Source organism: Brugia malayi (genome assembly GCF_000002995.4).
Source record: "Brugia malayi strain FR3 genome assembly, contig: Bm_v4_ChrX_scaffold_001, whole genome shotgun sequence".
NCBI lineage: Eukaryota > Metazoa > Nematoda > Chromadorea > Rhabditida > Onchocercidae > Brugia > Brugia malayi.
The window spans coordinates 1,744,274-1,769,214 of NW_025062479.1; the positions used below are offsets into that span (position 1 = coordinate 1,744,274).

Consider the following 24,941-nt stretch of genomic DNA (forward strand, 5'->3'; position numbering starts at 1 on the left):
TTTTTCAACTTGAACAGTAATATAAACTTTTTCATTCTTTAACAAATGAATGTTAAATTCACTCGAAAGTCATGAATTTTTTTTTTTTTTTTTATTGTGGTAAATAGTTTTGAGATTAATCCAAATGTGAGGTTTTTTTTTTTTTTTTAAATTAGTCACAATCGATGTTTCGAGATCTTGCTACTTTTTAAATTTGATTTATTTTCAAATATGAAATTTTGAAGAAAACAAAAATGTTTTCATTTTAAGCAATATTTTGTCCCCAAAAGTTTGTTCTAGTAAGGTAAAGTGCATTGCAATGACTAATGTTTGAAGAAATGAAAAAATTATGCTTCGATTGATTTATAAAAGTTAAAATTAAGCATTAATAATTTTTCTCTTCCATTAAGTTTTTCTTTAAAACTATAAAAATAGTAGTAGTGTAAATTTTTTTGTTTGGAATAATACTTATCGTTTGATAATGAAACATTTTTCGCTATTAGATATTCATCAATCAATATTATCTCACTTTTTTTTTTTTAAAGATATGTCAGATACGACGTCATTTTACGATATTGGCGGATATCGTGAAAATGTTCGACGTTATAAGGATGGTATTGAACAACTTATTGATATTCAAACAATGATTAAGGTTCTCTTTTTTTTTCTCTCCCTCTCTCTCTCTCGTTTTTTTTATTTCTTTTCTTGTACTTTTATGTTATCAGACTTCACATTTCTAGTTTTTTTGAATATTTTCATTCTTATCTTAGTTATTAAAATTCACTTTTTCTTTTTTATTCTCTCTTTATTCAATTGTATTATAGGTTTTTTTTTTGTTTAGAAATTTTTATTTACATTCATTTTTTTCTTCACATTTTCTTATAATAATTTCTGCAGCTAATACAAATTTCAAATTTGCAGCAAAGGTAAGTTTTTATAGGTTAATTATTTTATTTTTTCTTTTTTTTTTCCCCTGAAACATTTTTTACTTTTTTATTTTTACCATATTTGCACAATTCTTCGTGTATCTCTTATTAGAAGTTCTAATGTACATATGATATTATCATTTCCTTGCATTCGTAATCCAGTAAATATTCAATTATAATCTCTTAGAGTCTTATAGATATTTTGAAGTGAACTATTAAAATATATTTAATTGTTTAATTGTGTAAAATATATTTTAATCAATCATCAAAGATTAAAATATGGATGAAATTAAGTAAGATCTGTCGTTATTATTATTATTATTATTATTATTATTATTATTATTATTATTATTAAGGAATAAATACTCTTTTCAATAATAATATTGCTGTATTTTTTTGTTTGTTTGTTTGTTTGACAGATTTCTATTAATTTTAATCATTTCAAGGTATACGATTTTTATTTTAGGAAAGAATGGATATTGAAACAAATTACAGTAAATGCTTACAAATTTACTACGATAAATGGTCTGATCATGTTGGTGGTTTAGCAAAATCAGCGATACAAGCAGTTTGGAATGATGTCCTGGAGGAAAGCATGGAATTACAACGATTGCATGCAAATGTTCGAGATCGGATATGTGATGAAGTTAGTTGTTGTTATACTTCATCGAGAAATGAATATTTTTATAAAGTAGTTTTACGTTACGTTCATTTTTCGTTTCAGATACGAATGATTCAGTTAGATATGAAATTTGTTAAATTAAAATTAGATACATGTTTTTGTATGCAGTTGCATTTTCTTTTTTCAAATATTAAAAAAGATTTTTACAATTTCATGAATTTCTTTTCTTGTTGGTAGTTATAAAACTTTACTACATTCATTTTAAACATTATTTGTTTATTTATTTATGTATTTTTTGTTACTGTTATTTGTTGAAATCTATTACCGCAGAAGCAACGATATTTTTTAATAGCAAATAATTAAATTTTACCGTTGTATGAACTATCATTATGGTTTTTTGCTATACGATTACGTCCATCATGGAATTGTTGTTATCGTATAAAATTGTTGTCATTGTAAACATTGAATTGAACAACAGTCCAGGTAAATTTGAATATCACAAAAAGTAACTTTTCCTTTTAGATTCTGAAGACAGTTACACTTTATCTGAAAGAAAATCATCATCCATCGGCATTTCGGGCATCGAAAGAAACACGTGAAGTTGAAGATGATTTTGAGAGAGCACAGCGATCTTGGCGACGACAGTTCGAAAAAGTTGAAAAAGCCAAGAAGGCGTATCATACAGCTGCACGAGCAGAACGTTCAGCCCAAATACAGGTAAAAATTGAATTCTCTCGTTCATTTAAAATTACATAAGAAGATCAAATATAGCTTTAGATGGAGAACGCTTACATTTATGTTTTGTTTTTTTTTTTTTTTTTAATTTCAAAGTTTCGATTTCAAATATTTTTGAGATTTGTTTTTTCAAATAGTTTATTTATAAAATAAATTCAGATGAAGAATGCATGTGGCGATGCAGCACTCTCACCGGATATGCAATCAAGATATCATGATCGTTATCAGAAATGTCAAGATGAGCTAGCGAAATCTGAAAAAGTTTACCGTTCTACACTGGATGATTTGTACCTCTTGAAGAAGAACTATGTGTCACACATGAATGATGTAAGTTATATACATATATACACTATAAAAATCTTTACACAAATGTTAATTATAATTGTGTTTTCATTTTCAAATTGGCTTATAGTTTTTACAAAACTTTTTCAAGGCAAAACAAAGTGGAATCTTATCGAAATATCAATAAATTTTTTTTTTAGGTTTTTGAAGCTTGTCAAATGAAGGAACTGAAACGTTTAAAATTTACTTTCGAGATGCTTTCCAATCTACAAAAAGTGTGCTGTGATTTAGCATCTGCCACGAAGTAATAATAACATTTATTTAGATCTAGCTCATTGCGAAGTCGAAATATTAAATAATTATTTGAGTACCAATTCATGATATTATATTCGTGTTGTTTCATGGATTTTTTTTTTTTTGTTTCATTGAGCAGTTCTTTATTTATTTATTTTAAGGTCTGTGATTAATTATCAAATTTACGGTATTGTGTGAGTGTAGTATTTTGTAGCATTACTATGTTATTATTATTTATTACTTTATGATGAGATGTGATAAATACGGAAATATTATTATATACTTGCAGGCTAAATCACTTACATCGTAATTTGGAGAAGAAGCTTGGCACAGATAATACCCGTTTCAGTGAAGACTTGGAAAATTGGTCGAAAAAGTATGGTCCTGAATGTGAGACTAAATGGCCAGTTTTTGAAGTAAGTTTATAATAGAACCGGTGGCTATGCATAAAATATATTTCTTGGCAATCACCCATTTCATTTCTAATCATATCTTGAATATGTTATAATTAATAAATGACTGATTCTAGCCGTTTATACCGTCATTGAGCTCAATTACATCCCGGAAAAAGAAAAAGGATGGCGAAGTTGTTCTTATGAAACAAACATTCAAAGATGATGATGGTTATGGCAATTCAATTTATTCAACTCCGAATTCAGTCTCCCAAAATAATCAATTAATGGCGCCAAGTTATATACCTCCTAAAGCATCGGTAAATGTTATTACAATAATTATATATTTCATTCCTGAAAGCTAATGATGAATTATCATGATATAAAGAAGATTTATTGCTTGCACAATAGTAGCAGAAAATAAGAAAAAAAAATGACGTTTTTCAATATTTTTATTAAGGCTTCAGTAGGTGTTTTTTGAAGATTATTTTTGAAAATTTAAAATCCTGAAATTCAAGATTCCTGACGTTGGAGAAGCCTCTGTGGATCATGCTAATGGAATATTGTCGAAAAATAAAACTGAATCAACTATTACACCAAACTGCAAGGAACCGTCTTCATCAGTCTTGATACAATCACATAGTAATCAGTCCTCATTGATTGTTATTGATATGGATAATGCGGGCAGTAATCCTGGTGAATCCTTACCTGCCGAAGATGTTAAACCTTATACAGCAAAAGTACTTCATGATTATGTTGCTCAGGATGATGATGAATTATCTCTTAAGAAAGGTATTTCAAATTTTTACATCAATTAACAGTGAATTAATAGGAACAAAATAATTTTCTTATTTTCGCATGCATTCTGATTCATTTTTTTTTTTCCTTTTTTTTGTTATTTATTCCTTTTTATCTTTTATTGGTTTTTTGGTTTTTAGTTGGATTGGCTTTTTAGTTAGACTTTCGAACGTTAGTGTTAAATTATCATCTCTAATTTTTATGTTATTTTTTTCATCCATTTCCCTCTCTCGCTCTCTCTTTCCGTTTCCCTTTCTCTCCTTTATTCTTCCTGCTCGCCTCGTTCCTTTTTTCTTTTTTCTTTTCTCTTTTTTTTGATAAGCAGCAAAATATCTTTAATATCATTTATCGAAATAGTACATTCATTAGCATGTTATACGTTATAATACCAATTAATTTTTTTTTTTTTTTTTTTTTTTTTATTTATTAATCTTATTAATTGTTTATTTAAAAAAAAATTTACAGGATATTTAAGCTTTAATTGATAATTTTAGGTGAAAAAATTACAGTGCTTAGTGGTCCGGATCATTTGAACTGGAGTTTGGGAATGAAGGATGAACGAACCGGTTTCTTTCCAGCTTCATTTGTGCAAAAACTATAACATTGTACAGGGGAAAACGTTTTTATCTTTCATTGCTATTTTGAGATAATTAATGGATAATAGTGGTTGTGATTTTGAAACTTTATTATAATTTTTAAATTCTGATTCCTTTTTTTTTTTTTTTTCTTCATAACATGTTATAATATTGACACTTATGTGTAAGAAAGAAAGAAATAATAGCATTGATATATATAATATATATATATATTTTTTTTTTTAATTTGTTTCGAATATCTATTTAATACTAGATAAGTATTTATTTTCGTAACTGTTAACTTATGTTTCATGTTTTGTTCTATTCCGATTATTCATTTTATTTTCATTTCTTTTTTTTTTCTTTTTCTTTTATATACCTGAAAGTGTTCTCGTTAATTTCTATTATCAACATTCCATTATTGTTCTATTTTATCAATTATTAATTATTAAGGCAATGAAATTTCGAAATTCACTTTCAAGATAAATCACCATTTGGTCCTGAAGTATCTTTCTGGAAATGCACAGCTAGTGTGATTCTTGTGATCAGATATCGTATTTACGATGATTCTAATTCGCTCAAAATGATATTTGTAATGAAATTTATCAGGCTTAAAATTTCGATCACATAATTCAATGCAATAAAATTTTTTCATGCTAGCTATTGTAGTTCTGTCGTCTATGCAGCATCATCATAAATTTCGCATCATTTAATTCAACATTTCCTGAAATTGGTTTCTCCATCTAAGCTACTAATTCACTTTTTATTCACGAAATGACACACATGGCATGGCTTATATAAACTTAAATCTTAACCTTATCAAATTGAGGTAGAGTTAGTTTTTTTATAATCTACTGTAGTTTAGGTGATAATTTATTAATTAGCAACAACAAAAAATCATTATTATATCCGGCGTAAATAATGATAATCATCATATAAGTGAAAAACCATGATTTCATCCTATATTATACTTTCCTCTAGTCATCGTAATTATTTTTTGTTCATAAGTTAAGTAGTTTTTGTATGAAATTAGCTACAATAACAATTAAATGTTAGTTTTCTTATTATTTGTTTCTAAATAGACTAATGCTCCAATTGATTTGCCTTATATTTCAACAGTATTTCCATCTTTTTTTTTTTTTTTTTTATTTTTAGAAAAAAGTACATTTCTTTTTTCTTTTTATAACATTAATTTTAATTGGTTGTTGTATTTAAATTTTACTTGTATTATAGTTTTCATATACCTAAGGGAATATTGTATAACCAATAAAATTCCTAATTGCTGAATCGATTTTTCGTGAAGTATACAAAATTGTTAAATAATTGAAAGTAATGATGTATGTATGATTCATCGGTAATGCTGCATCTCATATCCACAACAAATCTCATTTCTGATGATATAGAAGAAGAAGAAAAAGAAAAAGATATCAATTATTTTTAATGAATTTGTTAATGGAAAATTACTGATGCATTTTTCCTTCACTTCCCCTTCTCCCAAATAAAGTAAAATTTTAGCTTTCAATAAATATTTTTAGGGAAGAAGTCTAAATTGTGTTGTTCCTTGCTGATTATTTTTTAATGATGCTTATTGCTTATTCAAGTATATGAAAGTTTAACTAATTTTTTTTTTCTCAATTATTCAGGAAATTTTTTTCCGTTATTTGAATAGAAGAAATCTATGGATTCTTATTATTGTTCTTTGTTGATTATTTTAGATGACAAAATTTCCTAAATATTTGGACATTTTTCATATTACTAATTGATAATTTAAACGATAATTTGGTCCTTTAAAAAAAAAAAAATTGTAAATATTGATTGACCGAAAATAAGCATTATAAGTTATAAATTAAACTATGATGTTATAAGTTAAAACGAATGCTATAATTGATTAAATCAAATGAAATAAAATACATGGAATTTTTAAATTAACATATTAATAAGTGTGAAATATCATTTATTTTTATTATTTTAATATTATTTAAATTTCACAACAAAATTTATCAATCATCGCTATTGATTGATTATGTGAATGAATGATAGTGTAAAAGTAATGTATAATTAATGCGAATAGTGCTAACAATTATAAGCATATATGCTTATATTAATGCTAATAATACATTTGCTAACTTCGTTGCATTCTCATTTTCTTCTTCCTTTCATTAATTATTTATCCTTTTCTCTTTGTATTTCTCATAAAATTTCAATTTTCTTTCCATTTACATTTATAATTTATTTGATAACCATTTATCATTAAAAAAAAAAAAAAAAGATTTCATAAAAAATATATATTTTAATCAGTATCAAAGTTTTTTTTTTCTTTAATTTAAAATTTTTTTGGTAAAACTTTTAATATAACTGAGAAAGAGAAATAAGCGTGAATGAAAATTTTCTTTTTTAGCCTTTAAAAATATATAATAATGTATCAATGCAATATTTAATTTTTTCATTTTTTTTTTTGATAACATATGTGATAAATGATAGTGACAGTGATAATAAATAGCGATTAAATAATGATTAATAAATGTAACAGAGAATAGTAAAAAGTTAGAATGAATTGGTTTGATTTTGCCATGAAGAGGTGATGTATTTCAAGGCTAGAAAGAGGTATGTTGTTTTTAGTTGTTGTTTATTTCATTTGGATAGCAAAAGAACAGAAATGAAATGTTAGCTAAATGGGTGGCACCTGTTTTCGAAATTGTCTCTTTTTTTTTCTGTTTTCTTTTTCATTGATGAAAAAAAAGAAAAAAAAAAAAAATAACATACACACATATTTCTTCAATGATTTCCTCATCCTTTCTTTTTCATTCTTTTCAGATTTCATTGCTTCGTTTCATTTCTTACCTATACAATTCATTTATCCATTTTTATTTACAAATATTTATCTGTATGAAAAAGAAAAAATGTATATAAATTAATGGTACCTTCTTTATTATTTTATTTTTCAGTTGAAATTGATTTTTAAATTTCTCGCTTTTGTTATTTTTTTTTAAAAAAAAAATCAGTTTCTCACCTATACAATCCATTTATTCATTTTTGTTTACAAATATCTCTCTGTGTATTAAAAAAAAAAGTGAAATATGTGTAAAAGAAACATATTATTATTTGCTTCATAATTTTTTAATTATTATATATTCTATTTAATGTTTGCTGTAAAATCATCAGTGGTTATTATTAATTTTAAATGGTATATAGATTAGAACGATTAATGTTCAATTTTATTTTACAAAAAAAAAGAACTATGTAAAAAAATGATAATAATATTTTTTCTTTGTTTTCATTTTAAACCAAAAATTTAAATAAATTAACATTGTAAATTTGTTCGGGATCTTTGATAACATATATGTATATCAGTTAAATTAATTTATAATAAATATATTGTCACTTTGTATTTCTCTTTTTTCTTTGTGCTTTTTATATAATAAAAATTTGTTGATAAATTTTATATTTCAGTAAACAAATTGTTTGCTTCATAATTTTTGGTTATTAGATATCCTCTTCAGTGTTTTGCTGCGAAATCAAAAATCAGCACAAAATTATCACGTGTCATTGTGTTTGAAACATGGATTATATAGCAAAAAAAAGCACATTCATAACTTTCCTAAATTTTTTCATTTTTCATTGTAAAATTAACTATTAGATTTGTTTCATCTAGCTGATTTTTAAATTACTAAATTTGAAAAGGGTTATTTGCATTAGTGATAACAATATTTTTGTTTGCCAACATTTTCATTTAAAAAAAAATTTGTTTCTTTACCTACCGCTACTATAACTTTTTTTTTATTATTAATGAGCAAAGAATATAGTGCAAAAGTAAGTATGAGCTTCAATAAAAATATACTTTCATTACTATATTACTATTTTTTTTTTTTGTTTTTTAGAATTTAAATTTAAGGATTACATTTGTCGTAAAAAAAAAAAAAAAAGAAAAAAGAAAAAGAATATTGATTTTGTTTATTGAAATTTCACAGAGTCAACAGATATATTTGCTAGTCAAATTTCATTTAAATTACTTTCTGATAATTTTCATTTTCATTATTTTTTGATTGGTAATAAAAATGTTCCAGACGGTCCTTTCTGCTTTCTCTCTCTCTCTCTCTCTCCTATTTTATAAATTTTCCTTATTTGTAATAATATCAAATTTGATTTCTATTCATTTCAATCTTCATCAGTCAGTTTTGATTTCATTTTTCCTGTATTTTTTAATAAAGTAATGGTTTTACTTTTCAAATTTAAATGTCTCTGGTTTTTTTCTTTTTTTTTTTGATTATATTTTCAAATTCAAATACTTTTTACTTCCATTGTCTGAAGATGATATTTCTTTATTGCAATAAAAATTACTTCCCATTTTCTTTTCCTTTCTTTCTTTTTTCTTTTCTTGAAACTACTTTTGTTATTTTTTGGCTAATTATTGAAGTATGATGCCTTCCTTTGAAAACATGAAATGAAAATGAACAATTTTTTTTTTTTAAAAAAAGGAAGAGAGTTCCTTTTCATAAATCAGAATAGAATTTTCTATTTGTATTTTATAATGCAAACTGAATTTAGCAAATTTTTGCTTATATAAATGAATGAAAAAACAAAATTTGTTCCAAGAATGTTATGTTAGGGACAAAAGCCTAAATAATCATTATCACTTTTATTGATAATATTATCATTATGAATTATCTATTTTTATAAGCATAGTTTATGGCTACATCAAGCCAACTAATACTTTAAAAAAGAAAAGAAAAAAATCTTAAAATCTTCATCTAACATTTAAAAAGTAGTTAAAGTAAGCATAGATTACAGGAAATATTGTCCATATTAATTTTAACAGTGAAATCTACGTTATTATTCTGAGAAATATCGATGAACTGGAAATTTAATTATTATTATTTTTTATTATTATTAGTAGTATTATTAATTATTACTATTATTATTAATTATTATTATTATATCACTATTAATTATTTTAATTACCATTAATATCATCGTCATCTGCAGTGATTTCTCAATCCTATATTATTGATGGTAATTTTGTTTGTACCATTTTTCTTCTATCACATGCTTATGGCATGTTTGCATCTCATTATGCAATAAAATTTTTGATTTGAAAAGTTTTGTTTTTGAAATAAAACTTTCATTTTATATGATTGAAATCGAAAAATGGTTCTTTCATTTGTCCGACGAAGTTTGTCTGATGCAAATTCCTGAATGCTTTTTTTTTTTTCTTTTTTTTTCCTCTTCCTTTTTGTCCGTTATCCAATGAAAATTTTAAGCTTGCGATAGCGATGCATTTCTCATTCTCTTTCTTTGTGCATTCACACATTTTAAAATCATTTAGTTTTTTTTTTTTTTCTTTTTCAACTTTTTTTTTTTCCTTCAAAATTCTTTTACTTTAGTATTTGTCAAATTTCACTTCATAAAATTTTAGTCGAAAAAAAGAAGAAAATAAAACTTTTTATATAAAAAATGTTTCTTTCACATCATTAAAAATTAAAATCATCGCTTCTATTTTCTTTGACAAAAAAAAAAAGGTTGTTTGTTTAAATATACTTAAAAAGTGTATAATTACTTGAAATTTTATAATTAATATTAATTGCTAACTATGAATTGTTTTTTTTTCAAATTTTTTTTTTTAAATAAAAAAAAAATGTAAAAGAAATGAACTATTTCCACTGGAAAAAGACTATCCGAAATTATTACAATTGGAAATATTATTACAATTATTAGAATCATGAATGTTTTAAAGAAATGATCAATTAGGCTTACTTAGTTAGCAATCATAAATTTGTAACAAAATAACTATGCTTAGAATTTATTGAATAATATAGATTAGTTTGAACTTTGATTTTTTTTTTTAAATTTCTTAAAACATTACAAACTTTTATTTTTTTTTTTTAAAAAAAAGAAAATAAAACATTAATAACTATTGCTTCTTTCGGTGATCATATCTTCATCCTTCCCTTTTTTTTTTTCTGCTTTTTAATGCATTGTCAATCAAATTTTCAATGATGTATTCAAGAGAGAAAAGAACGAAATACTTTAACCAATATTTTTTAGCTTAGCTTTTATAGATTAATCTACATTTTCGATTTATTAATAGACTAAGTTATTATCAAATAATTTCCATTGTTGATAAGGAAAAAGAAAACGAAATAATTCATTAGAATCCTATCAAAAATAAAAAAAAAAAAAGTTATTATAATTGTTATTGATCATAAAAATATGAGTATTAAATTATAGTAAAGATAGAAATTCGTGGATATGCGTTTTGTTAGGTGCAGGTGACATTAGTTGTGACATATACTATCGTACCCTATCACTATGTTATGATATTTTATCATTGCTTTTCGTAAGGTTTGTTTTTTTCTTCTTTTTTTTTCTCATTTCTGATTGATTCGTTTCATTAGTGTTTGTCAGAAGGATAAGTATATGTTGAAAATATGCAATTATATTCAACAATTTTGCATTTTAGATTAATTTGAGTCTTATTTTTCAAAAAAAAAAAAAAGAGAGAGAAAAAGTAAAAATAGAAACAAGCTTATCATTAATAACAACATTGCATATCATTATTATTATTTTCTTATTTGTTTTAATAAATTGTTATTATTATTGTTGTTTATTATTATTATTATTAGGATTTAAAAATTTTGAACTTTTCATTGTTTTATCATTTTTATATTTTCCACTAAATTATCATGGTTTATAAAGTTGCATATAGAAACGTAAACATGTGAAATAACTTTAAAAAAAAAAAGATAAAGTAAACTAATAATTTCTAGATCTCATTTCATGCTAAATAGAACTTTAAAATAACAAATTAAATTTCTATTTTTTAACAGGCAAAAAAAAAAAAAAAAAACAAATAATAATAATAATAAAACGAAGAAAACATTGTATAATTGTTATCACTTACTATCTAAATTTTAAACCTTATCATATATTACAATAAAAAATCATCAAAAAAAAGAACAAGCAAAAAATTTGAATAATATTTCAATAATAGCAAAAGACATATAAATTAATAATTTATCAAATATTATTTTATTAATTATGAAAATATAATTACTAAATAAATGTAATAAAAATTGATAAATTTTAAGAAATTATTTATGTTATTATATTATTTAATTCAAAAAAAAAAAAAAAAATAGAAATTCTTTAATTGCATTATTTGTAAATTTTGCAAAATGCAATTAATACAAAAACATTTTTTGCTTTTTGCATTTATTTATAGAAAAGCATGGAAGAAAGAGGAAAAATCGATTAAAGTGAAATTGGAAAATGTAAGACACAAAAAGACTTTTCGTATGACGTCGTTCATTTTCAAAAATGTAAACAATGATAAATCTTAAAAGTAAGCCTTCTTTATTCAAATGGCTGAATATTTTTGCTTACATTTTAAAATAATGAAAAAAGAAAAAAAAAAAAACTTTTTTTTTTCTCTTTTACTTTCCATATTAATAGATAATTAATATTAAAAAAAAAAAAACAATCTAAGAAGTATTTTCTTTCTGTTTCATTTTTTGTTTGTTTGTTTTTCTTTCTTTTTGTTTTATTTTTCGCTTCTTTTTTTCTTTTTTTTTTTTTGCTACGTATTTAAATATATTCAAAACTGTTTGATCAAAACTTGTTGACTTTTTCTTTTTTATGTTTGAACAGATGCCAAAAAAGGACAAATTGAATTGTATGTTCGTAATTCCATTATTTTTGCATTTTGACAACGATTTCTTTATTGCCATTTTCTTTCTTTTTTCTTTCCTTTTTTTCTCTTAAATCATTGGTTTTATTACTCTTTTTATTTTCTCGTTTTCTCTTTACTACGCATTTTTTTTTCGCTAAAAATAAATTTAGGCTTTTTCTTTCTAAGCTTTTTTATAGCTTTTATTTAGGCAAAGTAGAACTTTTTCATTTTTTTTCCTGATAATTTAACTACTAATTGATAGTAGGATTAGTAATATTAGACAAAATATTAGATAATATTTTGATAATCAAAAATTTTTGCTCTTTGTTTTTATCTTTTATCATTCTATAAATTTCCACATATGAATCATATATTTCCGGAATACTTCATCCACAATTTCCAATTTATATTACACAATATACATATTTTGAAAAAAAAAAAAATACAATCGTTACGTATTTTACATTATGTATATACATTTTCAAAATTCATTCCACTTTATTCATTACTAATATCGAAGTTATTTTATATTTATATCAAATAATAATTTCTAATTTCTTTTTTTTTTTTTAAATTTTACCCTAAAAAGATTAAGAGATTAAATGAATGAATGAACAATTGTATAATATTCGTTGCAATTCTCAATAATCGATATTACAACATTTGGAAAGTTAAAAATTTTTGCAGAAATGATAGTAGTATATATGTATATGTTTAGTTGACATATCTAATATTGATGACTTCTCCTTCTCTCTCTCTCTCTCTCTCTCACTCTGCTTTGGGTTTAAAATAGATGAATGAATGTTTTGTGTACTTGCCTATATGATTAGAATAATTTTTTTTTTTTGCTTTTTTTAAATCAAAATTTGACAAAAATTTGTAATCATCATTAATATTTTTTGTCATACATGTATGTCAAAAACTGAAAAATAGAACAAAGTTTCATATGATATTTTATCATTTTATTAATTCAGATATTTATTTTGCAAAATTTTATTTTACATTTCATCCTAGATCTATTTTAATGTTTGCTAAAGATTTAGGATTAGATAAAGTACGATCAAATAAAATCTAAATCATAAAGCTTTTGATTGTTAGAAGTTTTTTTAATCAGAAGATGATGAAAGCTATATTTTCTCTCAATAATAATAATAATTTTTGATTTATTTGAATTTTTTTTTTTTTTTCTTTTGCTTTGCCTGAATTATAAAGTAATAGTTGAATTTAAAAACGAAGGAAAAAAATTGATTTAATAATTTTTGTTGACATTTATTATTATCACAATTGTTTCATTCCTACACTTAATTTTATAAATTTATCTGCTAAAATTCATATGACTAATAATAAAATGGAAAGATTATTGAATTTTTTTAGAAATCAATAGAACGTATGCCCCTCTCTCTTCTCATATTTATACTTCGCCCATCTCTCTCATGTATATTAGTTTAATTTAGTAATGCAAGAGCAAAATTTACTTTAAATGGAACAAATTTAATTATTTTTTTTTTAAAGTTTTAAAAAATTTTAGGTAAGCAATTACGATTGTCTAATTTTCTCAAATAATAACAATAATAATTTGATAAAATATATGCCAAAATTTCAAATATTGTTATTTTCATAGTTTTTAAATGATATTCATTAGTAAAAAAATTTTTTTTCTTATTTATCATTTTTATTCTACCTTTTTATAGGCCAAATTAGCGCAACATCAATTTAAATATTTCCCTGTTCTCACTTTAATTATTTCCCCGTTCATTTCTACGTCATCTCTCACGTATCCTCTTTGCTACCCTTCTCCTTTGTCCTAATTTTATAATTTTATTTTGTCATCTGCCACTGTCACATCATTGCTTACTATGTGTGTTTAAACTGTTCCATTGCATTGATCAATTTTCTTCTTTCTTTTTTTTTTTTGAAATGAAATTTCTATTTTTAATTGCTATATTTATGTTCTTTATTCAAGATTTTTACATTAAGAAATATCCAATTTAAATATATCAGTTTATATCAGTAAATTAGATGTGACAATTTGTTCGTTATCTTTCTAGATAATTCGTAATCATTCGTAATCATATAACGATGAATTAAAATTAAACATGTTTTGAATTTTAATTTTATTCATTAATGATTACAGATTGTTGCATTTTCACATTCAGGTGGAGCGTCTAAAAATGCAATTACAAAAAAATTAAAGTATAATTTAAATGTAATTTTAATTTTTACTTACTACTTCATAAATTTTTTTTTTTTTTTGCATTTGATTTAAATCATAGTAACGTCATTTGAAAAAATATATCTATTTCAACGTTTGAGAGACAAAAAAATTTCTCCAGACTTTTTTTTTCTTTTCGGAATCTTTAAAATATTTGTAATGACATCACGATAGCATATTACACATTATTAATCATTTGTAGAACAATAAAAAAAAAAAAAAAAAATGGAAAACGATTTAAAAAATCAGTTTTTTGACGTCATGCAAATAAAACAAAACATTCAAATTTTGAAATTAATTAGTTTAACTATAAATTAGAAAAATTAGTTAGTCTAAAATATTGTCATTTATCAAATTTCATGTGAAACACAATTACTATAGCAATGATCTTTTTCAACAAATATCGTCCAATATAATAATTTTGTTTTTATAATTTCTTTTAAAAAAAAAAGGACAAAGATGAAAGAATGAAAATTTGAAGAATTTTTTTCATTTATTCAACTCTTTTTCTCTAAGTTATTCCAGCAATAATTAGCAATAATAATTAAAATAATATAATAGTAATAATATTAGAGTAAATAGATGAAGAGACATTTCAGGATTTCGTACTATGCAATCAATAATGTAACAGGAAGAGATGGTTAAAATCGGATTTAAAATAAAATTGATGCCAATGAAATAACGCATCCACGAATAAACCTTTTCTAAGATATATGGTGACAATTCTTCTATTTAATTAGCAGAGAGACGAGATAATGTGGTGACATTATCGTTCAGTATTGTGCTCTATGCACCGTATCACTTATTAGATATTCATAAATAATATTTTCCCTCTTATCGATTGTTATATTACTGTAAATTACTGTATTTCTGTATTTTTTGTAAAAAAAAAAAGAAAAAATTCAATTAAATATTGGAATAATTGAAGAATGAAATTTTTACTTATAACTGCTAATGTTGGATCATTATTTGAAGAGGTAACTTTTTTTTTTAGTACGATATTCTTTTTTAATTATTATTTTGTATTATTAAATTAGTTGTTCTCCTTTTTTTTTTTCTCAATTTTATAGAAAATTCTCTCATCTTTTGTCAAAAATTATTTTTTTACACGAATTTTATTAATTGAGGGTGGAAAAAAGACGAGGAGAATTTGTGATCATTTAATTTGCATATATCAATTATCAGTTATCATACATTTTCAGTCATGCCGAATACGCAATGCTTGGCTGTCAACTTTTACACAGGTAATTGTTTATTTTGTAAACAAAAATAGGCTTTTTTTTTGATAGAAATGAACAAAAAAAAAAAAAAAAAAAAAACTTTGCACTTAAGATAAGAGAAAATGAAAAAAACTCAAAAAATAAGCATAAAAAAATGGTAAATTCATGAGAATTATTTGTTTTTAATTTGGAAATCATTTCTTTCTTTCTTATTTTTCAAAAAAATATGAGAAAAGTAATTAAGATCAAATAAGGGAGAAATAGAAGTGATTATTATTTGTTATGAAGAAAAACTTATGTTGTTTTTCAAATAATTTTGCGATAAAAAGAAAAAAAAAACAAAAGAAATTCAAATGAGAAAGAAAATGTGTTAATGCTTTAAAATACAGGATAAGTGGTTTTATTATTTTAAAAAAGATGAAAAATGCTGGAAATTTGCAAAATTTCTAGGTGAAAATTACCTTGATCACATTTGTAATTAAATAATTTTATAGTTTAAATTTTATGATTATAATTTTTTCATGATTAAAATTTTTTATGATTTCTTATAAAAGATGTTTCTCATTATTTCTAATTCTCAAAACTACAAGTAAACGAAATACTAAAATATTATTTAAAATAATTTCAAATTGTTTATGCTTTACTGTAAATTGAATTGTATTATTTTGATATATTCGAAATAATGAATTAAAGATGGAAGAAAGATAAAAAAATATTTTCAAATGAAATAAATAATCATTCTATACATATGTTTATTGATATTATAGCGAAAAAATTTTTTTCTACTAAAATATAATTTTTAGGTTATCAAAGAAAGCAATGCCCATTTTATTGCAATACATATGCAAGAAGTTGGTGGGAAAAATTTTGAGGAATGTATCAGTCAAGTACCAACTTTTTTAAATCATATATCAGGTAGCATGCATGAAATGGGATATTCAACTGGACGCGCTTACCTGGATCTTGAATTTAACTTACCTGAAAGTTACAATGTATGTTTTCTTTCCGTTTTTTTTTTTTTTTTTTGTTTTGAACAGAAATATCGTCAACAATTTTTACTTTCAATAATAGTTTAAATTTTCGTTTTTTCCTTTCTTTTTTAAAGAGAAAGAAATTTCATAATATGGAAATATTTCGCTTTCAAATTTTTATAAGATTTTACAATATGATAGTGTTTTACAAAACTTTTTATTAAAAAAAAAAAATTATTATGAAATTCTGTCTTATGATATTCTACAACATCATAATATTTCATTTTAAAATTTTAGAGAAAAATTTAAAAAGAACTTTTATATTGTTTGTTTGGCTTTTTTATTTGATTTTAACAAAAAATTATTGTTCCACTGAAATTGTAATGAAAATAATTACATAATAAATAAATATATTTACAGGCGCTTGGCTCATTATTTTTCATTAATGATGTGACATTACCGCGAATACGACAATATGATTTTGTGGGAAAGCAGTTTGTTAAATTGGAAAAAGTTTTCGAATCATGTGATCGTGGCTTGTTGAAGTGTCGAATGTTACGTAAAGCTAAATTTCCGAAAGATTTTTGGCCAACTGTTAAGTGGGGTCGAAAAGGATATATGCATTGTCGATTTCGTATTGATCAGACGTTAATTTATTAACTATATAATTTTTATAATATCATATTTCACTAACTAAAATATAGATTTTTCTTTTTTTTTTTTTTTTTTTTTTTCTGAATCAATTTATAATTTTTAGAATTGATTCGAAATAATACTTAGATTATATTTGCAAATACTAATTTAATATATCAGAAAAGAAAAAAAAACAATGTAATTTAAAAAGTTATTGTAAAATTAATATGACAATAATTGATAATGTAAGATAAGATAGTTTTCGAAATTTTATATAAGTTAAAATTTTCTTTTCAGTGTTTACGATTTTGTCAATGTACATTTATTTCATGATGAATCTAACATTGCATTGATACATGAGGTTTCAGTTTTATTTCATTAACTTTATAAAGTATATCTGAAAATATAACTCGTGGGAAAAAAAAAAATAAGCACTTTTAATATACGTTTCAAAATAATTCTTATCATAAATTAATATTTAATTAGAGGATGAGATTTTTGAAATTCAGTTAATAGATTAGTTTATTAACAAATATATTCTAGGAGTAGCTAAATTTTCAAACTCAAATTATATCTCATTTGTAAAATTTATACCATTGAATCAAAAGTTTTGTATCAAATTTTAAATTAATTTTATTTATTCATTGATTGTATTAATGAGATTCATTGTTGCAGAATCCTTCACTTTATAGTGAAAATCGAAAACGAGCATTAAATTTCGTTTTGAATGAATTAAAACGGGTCAATGAAGATGATAAACATTCATATCCGCTTTTCTTATTTGGTGATTTGAATTTTCGACTCGATTTGCAATCATTTTTAAATGTATGTATTTGTATGAATAATATTTGAGGTTTCTTTTCTTTTCTTTTTTGATGAAATTTATTTGAAATGATTCATTTCAACATTATTTTTTTTTCTCCTGAAATTATTTGCAGCATATGAAATATACTGTAAATGATTTCAGTTATCAATTGATTTAGATTATTCATTCTAGAAATTTTTCATCTTAAATTTTATTAAAGATCATTTTTAGAATGTTTGCAATTGTATCATTTTCATTTTTATTTTTCCTTTAGAAATAATTTATTTTAAATTTTTATTAAATGACAAATTTTTAGAAATGATTTATTCAAGAAGATAACCAATAAAGTTGTTTTCTTTATAGAATAATATATGAAATTTCCGGAGAAGGGGAGAGAGAGAGAGAGAGAGAGAGGGTGAGAGAAAAGCTCTTATCCTAAAATATTATTGCAGCGTATTACTGATGATACTGATTTACGAGAAGATTCAACAGAATCCACTCAATCAAGCATCTGTAGTACCGATGGATGCGGTGATTTGTTAACGGCTAGTTCACAACATACCAATGAGCTTAAACCATTAACAGATTTTAGACGAACTGTATCAGCAATTGAATTTCGCCGATCACCTGATAATTTCACCAGTGATATTCCAACCAGGTGAGTTAAAGGTATGAAATTTAGTTATCATAATTAATTTCTGTTTTGATTCAAATATTTTGAAAAATTATCAATTGAAATATATGAATTGAAATTATCGATATAAATATTAACAATGAAATTATCATATAATTTCACAAATTTTATGTTGTATAGAAATCATAATTATTATTTTATACTATATAGAAAGTTTAATCATTTGTAACATGCTATTATTACTTGCTTATTTTGATAAATCTACGATATATGAAATTCTAAAAATATTTACTGAGAAAATGATTATTGTAAGAATATAACATAGAAGTAAAATTTATTAATTTTTAAAATTTTTGTATTGTTTTGGGTTAAACTTTTTTTTTTTTAAATTATAAAAACATATTATTAGATTATTGAATTTAGTTGCGTACTTCGAATTGAGAAGAAACTTTTCGATTACTTCAACCACAAACGATTGCTAAATGAATGGCAGGGTTATTTGGAAGATGATCGGGAGGCACACAATTTCCCATGCCTACGCGAACTTAGTATTAATTTTCCACCTACGTAAGTTTTATTGTTAGTTGAAATTATTTTTGAAATGATTTTCATTTCAATTCTAGCATTATACGACTTAACATTTTCCCTTTTCTCTTTCTCTCTCTCTCTTCTAGTCTTCCACTCTTTTGTTTATCTTTTTTATTGTTTTGAAATAAAAAAAAAAAAAAAAAAAAAAAAGCACTATAAGGGAGATGACGTAACACTACACAATATTTCACGTAACGCAATACCAAATACTTCACGTAATCCATTCATCTGATCCAATACTATATTAGCATGCAAAAGTAGTATAAAAAATTTATTCACATTTATAATTAATCAAAATTGTCTGTTTTTTATTTTCAAAATTTTATACTTTTAGATATCCATGGAGTGAAAATCCGGATGAATCGGAATCCCTGATGAAGACACGTGCGCCAGCATGGTGTGATCGTGTGCTAATGAATGCACGAGCATTAGAAATAGTTAAACGAGATAAATTTGCTAAATATGATAGTTTTGGGAAAGATGTATGCATGGGTGATCATAAGGTTAATGATATTTTCTCGATCTTTTTCCTTTTTCCCTTTTTCTCGTTTAAAATTTTAATTTAATAAATTTTAAACTATTTTGCTAAAATTACAATTTATGAAGTTATATGTAATATTTTAACAATCTCTTATTTTTTTTCTCTTGTAAACAACAAAATTTAAACTTTTTATTTTGAAAAATATTTATTTATAAAATTATAAATATTTCAGCCAGTGATGTTATCATTCAGCGTGATTGTATGAACAAAATGTGAAATAATTGTTATAGATTACTATAATGTGTGTAATATCTTTTTTCTGAGATTTGAATTAGCTGTGGATTATTTTACCTTTTTTTTTTTTTTTTTTTTTGCTTAAACGGCTAACTAATTATATCAGGATTATCAACCTCAATATAAACCTTTTTTTTTTTTTTTTTTTGTTCTTTCTCTCGCTTCTTTTTTTGTTACTTCAAACTAGCTTATAATCGAGTGATAATTTCAACGTTCTTTCATTTTCATGATTTCATTTTTTTAATTCTTAGAAAATAAACAAAAAATGTTTCAAATATGTTTGTTCATGTAAATATTAACTAATTACCGCTTTTTTTTCTCCTTTTCTGCTTTTCTCTCTCTCTCTCTCTCAAATACACAGTGAATATGTGATAATCACAGTTTATCAATAAAATGAACAACGCATTCTGATTTTTTTTCCTTCATTTATTTATGTGATTGTTAAATCTTTTACATTGCTTGTTTGTTTTCTATCCGTAAAAGTAGTGAGCAGCACTTTGTAGTAATTATCACCTGAGGCAAACCAGTCTTCAAACATATTAGCTCTCTCCCTCTCCCTCTCCCTCTCTCTCTCTTTCCCTCTCCTTTATTAATATTAGTTTATAGTACTAAAAGTATGATATGCTTCATTTTTTTTAACTCTCTAAACTTTTACTCGCATATTGGTATGATAAATTTATGATAATCATAAATTTTATTCCTTTTTCATTTGTTTTTTTTTTTCTCCAATTTTAAATACTCCGTAATTTTAATTTCGCATTAATTTTTAATTCAAATATTATTGTTCATATTTATATGTCTTTCGGGTAGAAGCAAATATTTATTTATTTATTTGATATAATTATATCAAATATCATTTGTTTGGCATATGTCAGCAACAAATGTATATGTGTGTGTTTTTTTTTCGTTTTCTTTGTAGGGTTCATTGCAACAGAATTGAAATAAACAATTGTTTGAACTTTTTTCTTTTTAAATCTCAAACTTTAGCAATTGTAAATTAAATAAATAATATAGAATTGTTTTAAAGTATTCAAATATTTCGATTAAAATGGAACAAAAAAAGGAAAAGAAAGGAAACAGTTATAAAGGTTAGAAAAAAACTTTTTTCCGTTTTTTGAAATGAATTTGTCAAGAAATTCATTAAGCTTTTTTTTTTTTTAATTTTTCTACATTAATTTTGTTGAATAGTAGATTAATTCTGAAGCTAATTTTATTAAAATTATTAAATTAATTATTTGACCCGTTCACCGTTCCATTCATAGCACACAAAATTTGGCGTAAACATTTAAACTGGTCTGCAGGTCCAATTATTTTATTAGTTTTATTTTTATTATCGTTATTATTATTACTATCATCATTATTAATTGCAATTATTGTAATAATTATTATCAATTATTATTATTGCCATAATCATTATTACTTATAATAATTATTATTTTGATCATTATTATTTTTATTATTGTCATCGTTATTATTGCCATTAATTGTTATTAAATACTATTATTATTAATTATTACTACTACTATCAATTATTGATATTTTTGATTATTTACTATTATTATTATTAATAATTATAAATGTTATCAAATTATTCAAGGGGAAGAATTATGAATTTCTTGAATCAATGTAGATTATTTCTTGCCTACTACTTCTGTAATTTAATATATTCTAAATTGATAAATCTTGTTTAAAAATTACTTATTTGGAAATTGAAAAACTTTATACCTATTGTAGCATCAGCAGGCAAACTTTTTAAAGGTTTTTGTATTAACAAAACAAAGTAATATATATTAAGAAGAGAAAAATTGGTAAAATTCTTCGGATTATTTTAAAATTTTAAGGAAACTTTAACATTTTATCTTAATTAGTAGCATTTTTTTAAATGTTTAACAATAATAATAATAATTTTGAATTTCATTTCAAATATGTAATTAATAAATTATCCATCATTTATTCTTTCTTTTTCTTTTTTTTTTTCATATGTGCAAAAATTTTATTCATTTCATTTTCAAAAACTGTCGCAAGCAAAATTTGATTCGTGGTATCATAGCAATTTGTGTAAAACTTTCTTTTTTATCGGTTTTAGTTTTCTTTTTTTTTCTTTTCGTTTCGTTTTTTTTTTTTTTCCTTTTTTTTCATTCTTATCTTCTCGTTTTTCTTTTTTTTTGTTGTCTCATTGACACATTCATCATTGTTGGTATTCAAAAACTACTCGAATTAGTAATCAACAATTTCCACTGATTAACGGTTGGTCCGCTAAGCTTTTTGATGTGTGAGAACCGGAAATTGTTTAAAAAACAAAAACGAATCACATCTATGGCAGTGTCTAAATGGAATGTCTTCAACATACTTATACATATATTGTTTATTGCTGAAAAGATGGAAGTAACATGTAAAAATGGATAAAAAAAAAAATGGTAATTTGATATTTTTGAAATTAATTTTTGACAAATGTAAAAGAGGTAAATAAAATAATTAGGAAATGTTTATTACAAGAATAAAAATTTTGAATTAATTTTGTGTAGTTTAATTAATAGAATAACTTTTCTTTTTTATTTCTTTCTAACATTAAATGAACTCTTTAAAGTGTTCAATTCTTTGCAATTAATTCTGTCGTTTAACTTTTTTTTTTTTTGAAATGATTTTGTTTTAGATGCATTTTTAATAAAAAAGAGAAGAAAACAATGATAATAATAAATAGTAGCTATGCTATAATTTCTTATTTACAATTTTTGTTTTCCTTTTCTCTCTCTCTCTCTGTTTGTTTGTCTCGTTTGCTTTTCCCTTTTTGACTCATTTTCTAATTTTAATATAATCCATCACCTTTTTAATCATTTTTAGTTATTGAATATTTGAAAATGAATTCTTTTTTTTTTTTAAATCAAAAGGAAACACCAATTCTTCATTCCTTTTTTTTTTTTTTTAAATGAAAAAAAAAAAAAAAGAATTAAATTGTTAATGTTACAAGGAGAAAATTATACAATTTCATAGTAAAGAATAAGGATCATCTGGCACATCTTCTTACATTCAACGAAATGACAACAATGCCATATGTGAAGCGTATCAAAAATGTTTCCGCCTAAAAATTTCCGTGGCCATATACCACGTGTTTCACTTATTACTTATTTGCATATCTTTTTTTTTTCTTTTTTGATTTATATTATCTTTCGTTTTTTTCTTTTTTTTTCATCATTAATTTTCCTTATTATTCAACTATTTTAATGGCACCAAAAATGTATCATTTATCACAATCAACAATTATTTCTTAGCCATTCATTTATAATTGTTTCCTTCAGTCCCTGTCAACTGTCATTTATTATTATAATATGGTATAAGTTGAAATATTTCAGAATATATTCCTAATTTAGTATTATAGAAATGAGTAAGATAATTTGTTTTTTTTTTTTTTTTTTTTTTACTTTCTTTCAGTGATAAAATATAATCAATTTGAATAATTTAATAATTATAGTATATCTAAATATTTTAAAGTAGCATATTAAAATAAATATTATTAGTATATCTAAATATTTTAAGATTTTCCACTCTTTTTTTTTCTCACTTGATTCATTTCATTGTGAAATTTTGAAACAAATCATTTATTAAAGTTATTTTTATTGCATATACATATATGTATGAGTATTAAAATTTTGTAGTATTAATTTTTCTTAGTATTAGTTCTTTTTAATTAACTTTTCAGGTAGAAATTAATTAATTTGCAACTAATTTCATTTTTTCGTCTTTTTCTCTCTTCTCTTTTCTTGTTTCTTGCACAACTAATGAAATTCTTAAGTAATCTATCGAAAAAACATTAATGTTACCTTTACTGTTTAACAAAAATTTCATATCCTAAAATTTTCATTTTGAATTATTTAAAATACATCTGGCAAATATTGAGATTTTCTATTTCGAACAAAGAAATTATTCTTAGTCCCATTTTATCATTTGATCTAAAATTTGAACAATAAAGAAAAGAAACAACTGAATACTTAATTACGGTAGCAAAAAAAAAGGAATTAATTTGCATATGGTAGAATGTTGAATGATAGATATATTATGAATTGTAATAAAAGTATAAAATAATCTAATATTCAGATAATTTATCCATTATCATTCAATATTTATCAAAATGTGATGAAATTATCGAAACCTAAGTTTATACAGTTAATTATCATTCGATTTTGATGATTGATAAAAATGATAATCGATATAGTTTAAGAGTATTAACTAAACTAAAAAAAAAATTTTGTTTTTCTTACAAAATTGTAATACATTTGTTATTATTAACAGAGAAAAAGAAGTAGTTCCATTTTAAAAAAAAATAAAAATAAAAATTTAATTATTCCAATTAATCAGTATCTTTTGATCATTCTTTTATCATACAGCAGCACTATTGCATAGCAATGATAGCATTAAAAAAGTTTTGCAGATGGAATAGCAAAATTGCTAGAAAAAAATGATTATCTTTTTCCAATCACTATGGCATAAATTTTATAAGTTTTTAAATTTCGATTGAAATTATGTATTTTTTCAAAATTATACCATGCATTTACAAAATGAAAAATTTGCTTTAATCATACATATGACTTTATGGGTGAGATTATAAAAACGAATACCTTTAAAATGATATCTGTTAACATCAAATATAAGTTTTTAATAAGCATGCAAGATGATTCACTATCAATAGTAATCAAAATTTGAATGAAATTTGAAATAATTTATAAATTATACATTTAATACTAATCAAATAGTCCTTTCTTTTCTAGGAAAACGAAGTGCTAACTTTAAAATTTGAATTAATATAAAAATTTATGCAAAAACAAAAATTGCAACAATA

The 24,941-nt window shown here is 23.2% G+C and overlaps 2 protein-coding genes across 2 annotated transcripts; both read left to right on the plus strand.

The window, feature by feature from the left end:
- Window positions 1–526: 526 nt before the first annotated feature.
- Window positions 527–4,629, plus strand: Bma-sdpn-1 (Protein kinase C and casein kinase substrate in neurons protein 2, putative; the record flags this gene model as incomplete). Its single annotated transcript, XM_043073260.1, has 9 exons — window positions 527–631; window positions 1,372–1,551; window positions 2,050–2,244; window positions 2,422–2,589; window positions 2,745–2,848; window positions 3,128–3,254; window positions 3,368–3,550; window positions 3,749–4,022; window positions 4,523–4,629. 9 exons carry the CDS (start codon window positions 527–529, stop codon window positions 4,627–4,629), a joined length of 1,443 nt encoding a protein of 480 aa, XP_042929194.1.
- Window positions 4,630–15,410: 10,781 nt separating this feature from the next.
- On the plus strand, window positions 15,411–20,078 carry Bma-ipp-5 (Uncharacterized protein; the record flags this gene model as incomplete). The annotated part of the gene is made up of 10 exons (XM_043073261.1): window positions 15,411–15,458; window positions 15,684–15,725; window positions 16,505–16,693; window positions 17,093–17,319; window positions 17,603–17,666; window positions 17,981–18,130; window positions 18,563–18,768; window positions 19,168–19,311; window positions 19,667–19,835; window positions 20,046–20,078. The coding sequence occupies 10 exons, from the start codon at window positions 15,411–15,413 to the stop codon at window positions 20,076–20,078; spliced, it is 1,272 nt and encodes a 423-aa protein (XP_042929195.1).
- Between the last annotated feature and the right edge of the window lie 4,863 nt (window positions 20,079–24,941).